The sequence below is a fragment of the Dermacentor silvarum genome, chromosome 1, assembly GCF_013339745.2.
Source record: "Dermacentor silvarum isolate Dsil-2018 chromosome 1, BIME_Dsil_1.4, whole genome shotgun sequence".
Classification (NCBI taxonomy): Eukaryota; Metazoa; Arthropoda; class Arachnida; order Ixodida; family Ixodidae; genus Dermacentor; species Dermacentor silvarum.
This window is the reverse complement of record NC_051154.1, coordinates 338,330,556-338,345,505: the sequence shown is the minus strand read 5'-3', so window position 1 is coordinate 338,345,505 and position 14,950 is coordinate 338,330,556. Positions and strand designations below refer to the sequence as shown.

The 14,950-nt window shown below is 46.9% G+C and overlaps 1 protein-coding gene across 1 annotated transcript in view; it reads left to right on the top strand.

Moving 5' to 3' along the window:
* LOC119443978 (uncharacterized) overlaps positions 1–14,950 on the top strand; it is a 238,883-nt gene that overhangs the window by 168,484 nt on the left and 55,449 nt on the right. Inside the window, exons 11-12 of the mRNA XM_049662323.1 lie at positions 7,485–7,610; positions 11,522–11,749. Of these exons, the coding sequence (XP_049518280.1) occupies positions 7,485–7,610; positions 11,522–11,749 (354 nt within the window). The remainder of the gene's footprint in view (positions 1–7,484; positions 7,611–11,521; positions 11,750–14,950) is intronic.

Genomic DNA, 14,950 nt, shown 5'->3' with positions numbered 1-14,950 from the left:
TAAGTATGTAGTTGCGGCCGCAAATGGTGACAGCGTTACACCCGACAGATAACAACACGGTCACGCATGTTGCATGTCTTGCCGCTCTCCCACAGAGAATGCTGAAATGTTGATTGCTTTAGTAGCGACCGTGCCTTTAGTCACATGGTACATTTCTCCTCACACGTACCCCTCCCACTTGCTCTCCGAATGCACGCCGCATTCCAGTGGCGGGTCGAGTGTTCCTGATCTCACTGTGCTGCCACCCGACTCCACATTGCGTGGCGTCCTGCTCCTGTTCTCCCACTGGAATTTGCCTAAGTGCAAGATCATCTCGGTGCCTATAAAGGCGAAACATTTCTGAAATAATAATTAGAAAAATTTTATGACCCCTTTCTTGCAAAAAAATCCGTCGGTTGTGGTCGAATTTTAATACAGTTAAACCTGGATATAAAGAAATTGACAAATTCCTGAAAAACTTCGTTATAAAGAGGATTTCGTTATATGTAGGTTCGGCGCAAAAATTCGAAAAAGAAACGCTTAGTGTATTTACTCGATCCAACGCGCCCTCAATTATAACGCGCACCCGTTTTCTGTGACCAAAAGAAGGAAAAAAAAACCTTTACAGCACCGCGCAACTCATACTTTCATACAGAAATACAACTATCGCTCAAGATTTACTCCCAGTACACTAAAGGTGCGATGAACAAAAAAGTCCCAGTTTTGCCCGAAAGGCGAAGCATCGATTTCGACAGCAAATTAGCAGACAGCTGTACGAAGTAAGGATGGTAGTTTTATCGACCGTATAAACTTGTAAATATTCCCTGTTTAACTAAATTGGTAGACTAATGCTAAGCACACATACTACAGCACATGGTCGAAGCTACGGCAGCTAGGCTTGAAGTGGGTAGGAGGTGGCCATATTGAAATTCCGATGGTGATATGGTAGTGCAAATTTAGGGTCGTACTCGATTCTAATGCGCAGGAATTTTTTGTACCCGTTTTATCGGGAGGGGGAAAGGTCACGCCCGCGGCGGCAAGATCGCCGGGTTGAGGGATGCAGGCCCACCTCGCGCTCGCTCTCGCCTCGCATTGCCGTGAATTCGAGCGCGCCAAGCACGACGCCACCTCTTCGCATTCCGTCGCGGCAGATAAGGTGCTTCGAAGGTGCTTCCGGTTGCTGCTCGCGTAAAAATGACAAAATTTGGATCGAAATCTCTAGGTTGTCGGCGGGGAAAATTCGTTATTTCGAGAGGGTCTCACGCTGCCACTTCGTTATGTAGAGGTCTCAAATACATGTGCTTCTATGGAGTAACGGAGGGAATAGAAAAACTTCATTATATCCAGGAATTCGTTATATGGAGGTTCGTTATAAGCAGCTTTAACTATATTACGAAGTAAAATGCTGGTTTTAGCAACTTCATTATATCGAGGCTGTAACTGTATTATTAAAAGCTTTCCCATATTCGATTAAGGCATTTAAATGTGAAAAGAATGATTTTCACTGTCGAGAGGCACTCTAGTTTAATTAATTAAAGCGTAGAGCACTGCAGCGAGAGGTTGCACAGCGCAGGCAACACAGGCACACGGCTTCGACCAACTCGTCGTCGTCGTCTTTCTCGAAGCAGTGCATACTGCTCGTTGTTCTTCGGTACAATTATCTCCCCGGAGAAAAGGAGCCGTCCTGGTGACCTACGGGCAGGATAGCACAGGGGGGGTCGAAGTTAGGCTTTAGCCGCTGAACGTGCACGATTTCGCGCCCTTGGCGGCGCTTATCCGAAGGTGGCTCAAGGGGTTCTATCAAGTAGTTCACAGGAGACGTTTGACTGACCACACGGTAGGGACCCTGGTACTTGGAAACGAGTTTTGGTGAAAGTCCAGGACTGGGGGCAGGAACCCAAAGCCACTAGTGAGTCAGGGGCATAGGGTGCAGGAGAGGCGGAAGTATCCCAACGGTGATTCTGTCACTCCTGGTCTTCTGTAGTAAATGTGTGGGTGAGCTGTCGGCACTCTTCCGCGTGTGCAGCAGCTTCGGACAGGGCAGTAGAGTCCGTTGTGTCAGGGTGATACGGGAGGATAGTATCCATTGTGCAGGAAGGCTTGCGTCCGTAAAGAAGGAAGAACGGGGAAAATCCCATAGTGGTCTGTGTGGCAGTGTCGTAAGCATAAGTCACGAAGGGTAGAACGCGGTCCCAATTGGTCTGGTCAGATGCAACGTACATGGATAACATGTCGCCAAGAGTACAGTTAAAGCGCTCAGTCATCCCATTAGTCGGCGGGTGGTATGCAGTAGTGGTGCGGTGAATTACGTGGCATTCCTTGAGTAGCGCTTCTATAACCTCAGAGAGAAACACACGGCCTCTGTCGCTGAGCAATTCTCTGGGAGCTCCATGGTGAAGTATGATGTTACGCAGAAGGAACCATGCAACATCACGCGCAGATGCGCTGGGCAGAGGCGAAGTTTCCCCGTAACGCGTTAGATGGTCTATTGCCACAATCGCCCAGCGGTTGCCGTCTGAAGCACTTGGCAGGGGCGCGTAAAGATCAACTCCGACGTGGTGGTCAAAGGCGCGTCCTGGGCAAGGCAAAGGTTGCAATGGGGGCAGCTGAGGAACAAGAGGTATTCTTGCGGCGTTGGCAAGCAAGGCTGGAGTGCACATATCGGCGGACGAATCGGCACATTCCGCACCAGTAATAACGGAGTCGCAGGCGCGCGTACGTTTTTAGTACTCCTGCATGCGCGCATTGTGGGTCATCGTGAAACGCTGCACATATGTCCGAACGTAGATGCTGTGGGACCACAAGTAACCATTTGCGGCCGTCCGAAAGGTAGTTACGGCGGTATAGGAGTCCGTCACGAACAGCGAAGTGGTGTGCTTGGTGACACAGTGTACGGTCAGAAGAAGGCGCTGATGGGTTGGACAGAAAAGCCAGCATAGAGACAATCCATCGATCCTTCTGCTGCTCCGAAAGCATGTCCGTGGTGGTGAGGGAGGACTCGCATATTGGCCTGACACAGGGGAGCGGGACAGGGCATCCGCGTCCGTACGTTTGCGGCCAGAGCAGTATAGCACTCGAATGTCGTACTCTTGGAGGCGGAGCGCCCATCGAGCGAGGTGACCTGAAGGGTCTTTTAAGGACGACAGCCAGCAGAGGGCATGATGGTCAGTTATTACGTCGAATGGGTGGCCGTAGAGGTAAGGGCGGAATTTAGTTATGGCCCAAATGATAGCCAAGCATTCTTTTTCTGTAACGGAATAGTTGGCTTCCGCTTTCGTCGGAGCGCGGCTGGCGTAAGCAACGACGTATTCATCGAAGCCAGTCTTTCCTTGCACAAGAACAGCGCCAATGCCGACACCACTAGCATCCGTGTGAATTTCTGTCGGTGCGCTGGGGTCGAAATGACGGAGAATCGGGGGTGAGGTTAGAAGACGACGCAGTGTTGTGAATGCGGCATCGCAAAGTCGCGACCAGGCCGAGAGGTCGTGGTTATGGTGGCGAAGTTGCGGATGAAACGGCAAAAGTATGAGCACAATCCGATGAAGCTGCGGAGTTCTTTGGTGGTCTTTGGTCATGCGAATTCGGCGACTGCTTGGAGTTTGGTAGGATCTGGAAGCACACCATCTTTCGAAACAACGTGGCCAAGGATGACTAGCTGTCGGGCGGCGAAGCGACACTTCTTGATGTTGAGCTGGAGTCCACCATCAGCAAGGCAAATGAGAACGTGTTCGAGTTGGAGCAGGTGAGAAGAAAAGTCCGGGGAAAAGATGACAATGTCATCGAGATAACAAAGGCATGTCTGCCATTTGAGGCCGCGGGGGATGTTATCCATCATTCTTTCAAATGTGGCAGGCGCATTGAACAGGCCAAAGGGCATCACGGTAAATTCATATAAGCCGTCGGGCTTAACAAATGCCGTTTTCGGGCGATCTGACTCAGCCACCGGGACTTGCCAGTAACCAGATCGTAAGTCTAAGGACGAAAAGAATTCAGCGCCTTGGAGGCAGTCTAGTGCGTCTTCGATACGGGGGAGAGGATAGACATCTTTCCGGGTTATCTTGTTCAGGCGTCGATAGTCCACACAAAAATGAATTGTCCCATCTTTCTTTTTCACCAGCACTACTGGAGAGGCCCAAGGACTGTGGGAAGGCTGTATCACGCCGTGTTGAAGCATGTCGCCTACGCGCTCGTCGATGACATGGCGCTCCGTCGCGGGGACACGGTATGGACGCTGCCGTAGTGGGACATGGCTACCGGTGTCGGTGTGATGAACGACTGTAGCTGTACGCCCTAAACGTTGTTGGAGGTCAAAAGAAGTGCGAAATCGGGTAAGGAGGTCGACGATCTGCGCGCGCTGACTCGGAGTGAGCTGCGGATCAATACACCGAGCAAACGTTCTGTCACATGCTGGCTCAGACGCAGAGACGGGAAGAGCCATGGCGTCAACCTGAAGAGGAGTCGAGTCATCAGGCACATCGTAGAGAAAGTTCGTCTCAAATTCGTCAGCAGACCCGAGGCATTCGCCTTGGTGTAAACTTGATGGACACGAAAACGGATTCGTAACGTAAAGTGCGCTGGAGCTCTGGCGAACGGGAAGGATGGTGAAGGGAAGCAAGAAGGGATGACGGCGTGCAGCAAGTTTCAACGGCGTGAAGAGAACTGTGGAATCGTAGAAAGCAGCACAAGAAACGGGCACAAGGGCAGAAGAGAAAGCAGGGATATCGGTGTCGGCGGCGACAAACACTCTAGCAGAAGAAAGAGGCAAATCTTCAGAAAGACTTCCGCAAAATGGAGTCAGCGCAAGTTCTGCATGGGCACAATCAATAACTGCGCGATTAGAAGAGAGGAAGTCCCATCCTAGAATGATGGCATGAGAGCAGCGGGGAAGAACAACGAACTCAATGTCATATAAACTGTCTTGTATGGCGACACGAACGGTGCAAGTTCCTACAGGCTCAATTGGCTCAGCGCTTGCTGTACATAGCGAAATAGTGGAAAACGGCGTCGCGATCTTTCAGAGCGTATGGCGAAGCTGGTCGGCAATCACTGACACCGCGGCACCGGTGTCGACAAGTGCGTGAACGGCGATACCTTCCGCATAAATTTCAGTGACGTTCGCAGGGAATAAACGAGGGCTTGAGCAGTTCGATGAGATCGCAGTTCTTGCCTCCGGAACTGCACCTTTTAGTTTTCCTCCACAGCGGGGGGGTGGCAGACAAGGGGGGACAGGGAACGTCGACGGGGAGAGGGAGACCGACGAGTGGTAAAACTTCGAGGAGCAGGATAAGAGGAAGCAAAGTGCGGAACAGGTGGAACATACCGGGACTGGGAGTCAGGTGCATGCCCTTGTGGTCTCGCAGTATCGGGAGGGTACCAACCCCGCCGGCGGCAAAATCGTGCCACGTGGCCAGCAAAGCCACACGCGTAGCAGATGGGCCGATTGTCCTGGGTACGCCACAGATTGTGAACAGGCGGCCCAGGCTGGGGTGCACAAATGCTGACCTGGGCGTAGGGGCTGCAGAGGCGCCCAGAAGTCGCTTCTGGGCACGTAGTTTGCAGCTGCAGAAGGCGACGCGTAGAAGCCACTTGTGGGCGTGTAGTGCGAAACTGCAGGCGGAGGTCTTGGACTGGCGACGATGGCAGCGTACGTGAGCGGAACCGGCGCTGGAGGTGGCTGATGAGCGAGAGGTAGTGCGGCGCTCACTTGTTCGTGTATGACCCGACGTAGTTCCGGAGACAAGGAGGACTCAGACGACTGGGTAGCAGGCAAAAGCGACAGTTGACGCGTGACTTCCTCTCGAACAAATTGTTTGACTTGGTCGAGGAACGAGGAGTGGGTGGGAGCAGCATTGAAACTGTCGGTTAGGGCCGAAATCGTGTCGTCCGGCGCAGCAGCTCCGCGTGTAGTGAGGCGTTGTTTGCGGAGCTCGTCGTAGCTCTGGCACAGGGTGGCCACCTCGTCAACTGTTCGAGGATTTTTTGCCAAGAGCATCTGAAAGGCATCATCTTCGATGCCTTTCATGACATTCCTAATCTTTTCACTTTCTGGCATAGTGGGGTTAATGCACCGGCAAAGGTCAACGACATCTTCAATGTAACTGGTGAAGTTTGCCCTTTTGCTGAGCGCGACCACGCAAGCGTTGCTCCGCACGAAGTTTTCGCACAGCAGGGCGACCGAAGACCTCTTTGAAATAATGAGTAAAAGCAGTCCAGGTGGTAAGGTCGGATTCATGATTCCGGAACTAGAGATGAGCGACTCCAGAAAGATAGATGTCGACGTTACTCCATTTATCTTTGTCATCCCATTTGTTATGCGCACTCACTTGGGCATATGAGGAGAGCCAATCCTTGACGTCATGATCGTCGGTGCCACTGAAGACAGGAGGATCGCGTTGGCGTAGAGCACCAGAGCAGACAACAGGCGATGCCTGGGGAGGATCGGGCTGCTCGGCGTCCTCAGTCATGGCAGAAACGGGAGGGAGCGTCCGGCTGCGGAGTTCCAGGTCGGTAAAGGACCCAGTATGTCCACCAAATGTACAGAGGCACTCTAGTTTAATTAATTGGAGTGTAGAGCACTGCAGCGAGAGGTTACACAGCGCAGGCAGCACAGGCACATGGCTTCGACCAACTCGTCGTCGTCTTCTTTCTCGAAGCAGTGCATACTGCTCGTTGTTCTTCAGTACATCACCAACTTTGGTTATCGGTTCACCATATTGAGTATTGTGGCTTTACTTTCAGCCTGTATGTATAGTAGTCTGTATATTTCAGTTTACGTCACTACCCATGTGCTGGTACTGTAAAGGGTGCTGAGGCTTCTGATAATAAATCTTAGTTTTTCCTAAAGCTTAGCAGAAAAAAAAAATCCGAGGTCATCCGAGTGCTTCTTATGAGCTGTGAAAACATTAATAACATTAATGTCCAATTGAATGCCATTGAGCAGTCCTTCGAGTTATGAACTCCTCATGGGCAGGTGAGCGCATTGAGACGTTTGCCGTGTTTTGAATTTGGCCTTACCGAAGTGCAGCTAGAATGCAGGCGAGAGCTTGTGCGGACAAGGAACGTGTGGATAACACAGGCTTCCGAGAGCGAGAGGTAGCAGGTGTTCTCTTTCGCACGCTCTGCTTTGTTGAGGACCGAGCAAGCAAGCGCGAGGCAGCATCATGAGCACATGCACACTCGTGATGTGGTGTTGCAGCCAATGGGGACGCGCTCGTGACGTGGTGTCGCAGCTAATGAGAAATTTCACTGCTACAGACGCCCTCCAACTTTTTTCCTCAGTGGGCCATTTGACGCTTTCGCGTCAACGCTACTGCTGCTCTTTTCTTGGCAATGTAATCAAGCCAACTGCATGAATATCCTTATTTCGGTGTTTTGATCTTTGTTATGTTTGTAATTGAATTCATTGTATACTGTAATCACTGTTCTTGGCTGCATGTGCTTATTTGTTAATAAAGAACAGAAAAAATATATCAATCTCATTGAGTGCAATGGTTTTCCTCCAACAGGCAGCACAACTTTAGGGCAGGTCATGACCTCGTGAAGTTGTTTGTGCAACATTTGTCTAATCAAATGGCTACGGGTCACCAGGCAGTAGTGTCAGCTGCGCTGGAGGTCTCTGGAGAACTGTGCAGGTAAGTGCACGAATAAGCACACTAGCCAGATTGCATATGGCACTCGAATAATTTAACTGTGCTGTTCATCTGCAGTGCATAAGTTCTTGGGTCACTGTCTTAGCATGTATGCATATGTTGTGCTGTTCGTTAGTGAGCCATATCAGGTGTAGGTTTTGCCAGAAACATTCAATGCTGGCTTACAAGCAAGCACACTGTGTACTGTCTTTGCTGTAAGCAAGTTCAAAGCATGATGGCATACACCAGTCTCTGAACCAGGCATAGTATTTATTGTCAGGTAAATTATCAAATATTGAAGATGCAGTATTTTAGTCATTTTGACTTGAGTTATTCAAATCACTGAAAGCCATATTTTACATTATGACAGACTTTTTTGTTCTCGCAACCAAGTAAATTATTGGTGCTTTTGCCACGCCAGTTTCATTCAGTGAGCGAATTATATTCTGTGCACTTTGGTTGTTGGGTGTATCTGAGAACAAGGCTGTCTTGGAAGAAACTGTTCACTCTTTAGAGGAAGGAAGATGCATATGACAAGATTCTTCTCTTATTGGCCACTCCTATTTGCCTACTATTGGTCATAGCGTTAACACCTGCACATTTGCACTGCCTGTTGTACGACAGTTTTTCAGGCATTGTCCAAATGTTTTGCTGCTTCTGTTTTCAAATGTAAATCATTTGCAAAGCTGAGAAATTTGCTGGGAAAGTGTTTATATTCACACAATCCATAATCAGCAACAAATGTAGCCAATTTTGGAATGCATGTAAAAAATTTTTCAAAAAAATGACAAAGTTTTATGACGGGCTTAGTGCTTCACAATAAACACTTGAGTTACACTGCTGTTACCCGCCATGGTTGCTTAGTGGCTATGGTGTTGGACTGCTATAAGCACGAGGTCATGGGATCAAATCCCGGGCCGCGTTTCGATGGGGGAAAAATACGAAAACACCCATGTGCTTAGATTTAGGGGCACGTTAAAGAACCCCAGATGGTCCAAATTATTCTGGAGTCCCCCACTATGGCGTGCCTCATAATCAGATCGTGGTTTTGGCATGTAATACCCCATAATTTAATTCATGACATTGCTGTTACTCGCATGGCAACACTATTCAAGTGCATTATACGTAATGGCCTGAACAACCTCAATATGAGCCTTCAGAAATTCATGATTGTGTTTTACATACCAAAGAAACTTTGTGCGGCATAGTAAACTTTAGTTAACTTTCTGTACACAATTAGTTTATCCACTTGTGCTACCCTAGCGAAAATTCTAATACAAAAACTAATAGCCTATTAGGTTATTGACACTAATACCGTCTATTAGGTCTATTAGTGTATTAGTCTAATAGATATTGGTGTATTAGTCTAATAGGCCTATTAGTCTAGTAGGTCTATTAGTGTATTAGTCTAGTAGGTGTAATGGTGTATTAGTCTAATAGGGCTATTAGTGTTAGACTAATAGGTCTATTGCTGTGAAAGAAAATGTTGCAATGCACTGCAGATAACGAAAAACAGGTAAAATTGCTAGAAGCATTTATTAGCACAGCATATCTTTTTACAGATTCCTCTTTCGAGATCTTCGTCGGGTCAGCTTGATTGAGAGAGCTTTTCGTTGACTTCGACCAGAGGACGTCCTTTTGATGAAGTGGTTAAAAAAACCTGGGCACAAAAATACACACATATAGAAACAGTTGAAAGCAGGGGTGCTAGTTCTACCACGAAACGTTGAAGCTGGCAATATTTGCTTCCAACTTAGAATAAATGCGGCTCGCCAATATTTTAGGACAGTTGATATATGCTAGCTCAAAATATTTATCATGACAAACAATGATGTTACCTGACATGACAGGACAATTACAAAGCACACAAAATCAACATAACATGTGTGTTCCATCGAAACTGTAGACAGATATAAGGAACTCTAGACAGAAATCTTGCACAACGTTGTCGGAAACAGGCATGTTATTGCTGCAACGCACACAGCAATCGGCCCGACGGCACTGTACTTACGTCCACCGTCAGGATTAAAAAAAAAAAAAGAAGAAATCACTTCATACTGTACTACAGAAGCATAAATAAGAAGTATAATTACCTCGAAATAGTAAATCGGCGCCGGGGAAAACGCTGCACATCGATGCACGCTGATAGATCCACAAAGCAGCGAAGGACAGGGGTAAAACAGTTGCCTTGCGTTGTTTCGAAGTATTAACAGCATCCATAGATAAAACTATCCAAATATATTACTGCACGAATGAGATTGCGCAGGCGCTAACACCACGGGTTCCTTAAAAACACATCGTTCATTCACTAACACGCACGCCTCGCGTGACGCCTCGCCTTGTCATGGCAGCTGCCATGGCACACGTGCTGTGCGCAACTACGGCTGACTATGGTCGCAGTTTTATGTCCTTCCCGCACGTCGTGTTCCCTTCTCTGCGATACTGTTCTTTGATGTCAATAAATATTACGGCCTTTTATATGCAGTATCAAGTTAGCAATTTAGGTTAAAAGTTTAACAATTACTTTATGCGCACGTAAACAGAAAATACGACACTGATGAAACTTCAGCCGCGAACAAATATGGTTGCTGCTATTGCATCGTCGTTCGTAAGCTGACCGGGCACCGCGATTCTGTCTTGCAGATTATGGCTGGTTGTTCGTGTTTTTTTTTGTTGTTGTTTGTGTTTTTTTTCGTGGGGTAGTATTCGTTGTGCTGTACACACTAGCTGTTTCCTCAACGACTCATTGCGACGAGGCTCAGTGAAGCAAAATTGGCAAGACCATGTAGGCGCACGTCGCTTTTGTGTATGTCGCCGAGAGATGGCCAGTTTCACTAGCTTAGTGCGCTGGAACTAATGCAAACGTGCGAACGCAGTCTGCTGCACAATTGTACAGCAGAATTTTTAATTCAGTGAATAAATAGAAACACCTCTCCATGCAAGCAAGCGGTCCGCTAGTTTATTTTTTTCATCAACTTTCACCAGCAAACAAGAGCTGTGGAATCCAGCAATACATGTTGTATCAGACCAGCAACAATCTGTATAAGGCCAATAGGACCTATTAGTCAAATAGAGATACTACTAGACACGCAACACTGTTTGTATAAGACTAATAAGTCTAATACACAGGGCCTATTGGTCTTATAGGTAAATCAGTATGACTAATAGAACTTTCTATTGGTCTAATACAAAACTTATACAACTAATACAAAACTGTATTAGACTAATACAAACTTCTATTAAATTTCTATTAGTCTAATACAAAACTTATACAACTAATACAAAACTGTATTTAGACTAATACAAACTTCTATTAGAATTTTTGCTAGGGAGTGCACAATTGCAACGTGTGAAGACAAGTATTGCATTTCATCCCCACATAAACAATCCATTGATCATAATACACAATGATTGTCTTAAGCAGCAGTAGCGTTTGGGGCTATTCAGTTATAAAAAATGCAAATATTTCTGCACTTCTTACTGCTTACAAGCGAGTGAAGCAGTTCTACAGCTTTGAATGGCATAGCTCATGCTGTGAACTAGAGTGACTTCACACTGCAGTGTCACGCTTAATTGCAGAAGTTCCAGAAATGATGCACCTGAAAAAGCAGTCCATGGTTCAAGATATCAAGCCATGGAAAACTTTAATGCATTGCTGGGACTGATAGCGTATTTTCAATAGCTCTGATTGTTATCGGAATGGCCCATTCAATCCATGTTCTTTAGCTGAGCAACATCTACAGTTCACGTACTCTTTGCCGAGGTTGAAATTAAAGTGAAGGTCTAGATTTGATGCACTTGCGTTGCTTCAAAACAGTACCTACATTTTCAAGATGTTTTTTGTTCTTTAAGATTTAGTAGAACCTGTACAAAGACTCCACTGAATCACATGGTGTTTGTCCGTCCTATTGCAGTGAATTTATTCTTCCCACTCCTGTGCCCTTGTGTCTGCTGAGAGAGCATGTTATGGGCTGCATGGAGTCCTTGTCTACAGCATTGGCCTCATCATGTGGAAGCAGTTCCGTTGTAGCAGTCGCTGCTGCTGCTGGCCCATCAGTTCCTCTTTCTAGGAGCCAGGAGCCGGATTTAATGGAAGACAGGCTCCTCTGTGCTGGCCTGCACCTTTTGCATCGATGGGCCCAGTATGTGTCTTGACACTATCACTGGCATTACCTTATCAAACAGCTAATCTTATTCATGCCTTACCTCAATGGATTTGCCTCCCAGTTTTAGCATGTACTTAAGGTATATATTGTTTTACTGTTTAAGCTAATGGCATTGTGTGAATTTGCTTTTGGTGGTACATCATTGTGGAAATAGAGTGACTTGACACTGGAGTGTCACATTTTTTTTTTCAGAAGTTCCAGAAGGCTCAGTCTCTCGGGCCATGAAAGATGTTGTGCAGTGCTGTAACCAAAATAATTCCCGCAGAACAGATCTCACAAGAAATGCTCACATTAATGCGGTTAGCATTGAAGCAATGCAGCAACACACCGTGTTGCCATCGCTGATATGTGTCATGTGTGAGGCATGTGGGCACTTGGGCTTCCCTCTGGACACACTGCTCCATGTAATTTTGCTTGAGGTGCATGTGTGAATATATATTCAGACAATATAGTCTGAATATCCTCCTCACTCCTTTGGTACCGAATTGGGTGCCTTGCTCCTAATCATCTGGAAAATTTACCTTGAATAAGATTACGTAACGTATTCATCCCGGATGTAGTAAGATGCGTGTGGAACTATATAGAAGGGATGCAAGGGCATTATTGCTGTCTATGCTAATGAAAGTTCCCACTGATTCGAGCTAGACCATTGTGTCATCACAGATGCCAAAAAGGACCTGAATGCGGCCTTTGAATGCCGCAAATTGACACGATCAGCCACGACTTCAAAATCAATTTATGTCCCTGAGCTGTCCTCGGTTCTGATGAACTATTTTCGTAGGTGATGTCTCCCATATCGATTCTGATGAAGATACGTGTAATATGATGCAGGTTTGATTCCTCCCAACGCTGTAGATACATTAAAGGATTATTGTTTTTTTTTTTGTCATTCAAAAGTGGTGCATATTAAGTGGCGCATACCCACTGACCCAAGCTACATCAGAAGGGTTCATTAAACAGCAGCACATGACCCAAGTTGATCCGACGGTTGGTTTTGAACCCAGTTTCATCAGCACAGTAGCCCAATGCGCCACCCATTAAATCATGGACTACCCAGTGACCCACGTTGACTGGAAAATGGTTACAGACACCAATAGGTTGCTACCGGAAAGTGCATGAATTATCCTAAGAATGCTAATCGCAGTAATATCCTATCGTTTGACATAGAGTATGGAAGAGACAAAGAGAACTTGACAGATAAACTGCAGTATTTTTGTGTAGAGTTGTCCGTTTCTTCTGCGCCGTTAGGGATCCACCTACGATACTGGGATTATTTGTCACTGCAGCTCCTAGAAAGGAGTCAGAAAGAATGGTTGGCACATTACCTGAATCTGAATTACTTAGTGCATGAAATAGAGGCGAAATAAGTTAAAATCAACTTGATGCAGTTGACGTCTGTGGTAGTTGCCCTTTGAAAATTTCATTGTTTTACATTGGGTTCATGACTGTCATGGCAAGGCCTGCCTTTGCTCAATGGGAAGCTTTACACTTGAAACATTTACCGGTGTGCAAAAAAGAGAAAATGGTTTCCTTCACTTGTTGGAAGCATTGGTTCTCACCCTACTTCTCTTAAACACTTTGTGGAACATTTACTGGTGGAGCACATTATAAGAGTCACTACATTCATCTTGTATTTTTATGATGTGTGATACTTGTGTTGTGGATATGGAAGTTGTCCTTTCAGATGAGACCACATTTGTAGTGCAGCTAAACACAGTTGGCTCTGTGAACGAGAAACTCGGACTGAAGTTTAAATTCGTTCAGCAGAAGCTTCATTTACATAAGTTCACAGTATTGTTAATGTATGACAGTTTGAATGTAACCAAATACTAATAACATGATCAAGGTTCTGCAGGGTAAAGCAAAATGGTCAGCCATGAAATTTTTAAAATTTATAAATACGTGTGGTGACTGGTGTGACAGTATCACTGTTCTGTCTGCCATGCTAGATGGTAGGTGCTCTGTCTCTAGGAGATAGCATAAATTGTAAACTTCTGAAGGGCCTAAAGAAAATTTATAATTGGCCTAGACCTTGATAGGTCACTGTTACATCGTAATATTCCACCCAGCGCGAACTCCGATCCCCGAATGAGACGAGTCCCGTGCAAGCATAAGAAGAAGCCTTTATTGATCGTAGAATCGGGCTTTTATAGCCAGGAGGGGAGAGGGGGAAGTTAGCACTGCTTGTGCCCACGTGTGACTAGCTTTGTCGTGATAAGCGGCGATGGTAGCCAGATAGGTTCCGTTGCTACATTTCTCTTCCCTTAAGATTGTAGAGACGCTGTGGTGGTTTCCGCTGTCGCTTTGAACGACGTAGCGGTACTTCGCCAGCATCGGCAGGTGGGGTGTCTTGCGTCGGCCCCTGGACAGGTGGTCGTACTGGGGACACTACCTGATTCGTGGATGGTTCTGTCTCTTCCTTGTTTTCGGGAATAGGTTCACACTGCTCCGGGCTTGACTGGGCCGAGCGCACCTGATCAACGTGCCGCCGTACGGGTCCCTCAGGTGTATCAATGGTGACCATTCGGGCGCCGGATACAGATACGGTTCTTCCCGGAGTCCACTTATCTCCCTGCCCATAATTACGGACATGAACGGCGACATCCGCTGGCACCGTCCACTCGTCTGTTTTTGTAGATCCTGCATGAATGGGGGGGAATAATGCGTCCAAGCGGGAACGGATGCGGTAGCCTAAGAGAAGTTCAGAAGGGCATTTTCCAGAACTGAGGGGAGTCCGTCTGTAATTAAAAAGAAGACGATCCAGGTTATCCCCTATGCTGCCGTTGCCCATCTTTCTGAGGCCGTCTTTAATGGTGCGAACAGCCCTTTCCGCTAACCCGTTTGATTGCGGGTGGTACACAGGCGTGCGCACGTGAGTTACATTATTCCGCTTCGTGAATGTCGCGAACTCCTCGCTGGTGAATTGTGTGCCATTATCTGTTACGATGGTACGGGGAATACCGAATCGACAGAATATATTCCTCAAGCAGCTCACAGTAGCAGAGGTGCTTGCTCTCTTCATGGGAACAGCCTCTATCCACTTGCTGTGGGCGTCTACAAGCACGAGGATCATTGTACCCGCGACCGGCCCAGCAAAGTCAGCGTGTACTCTTTCCCAGCTCTCCACTGTCTTAGGCCAGTTCCTTGCTGGTGCGGCTGACGGCATAGGCAGGTTTT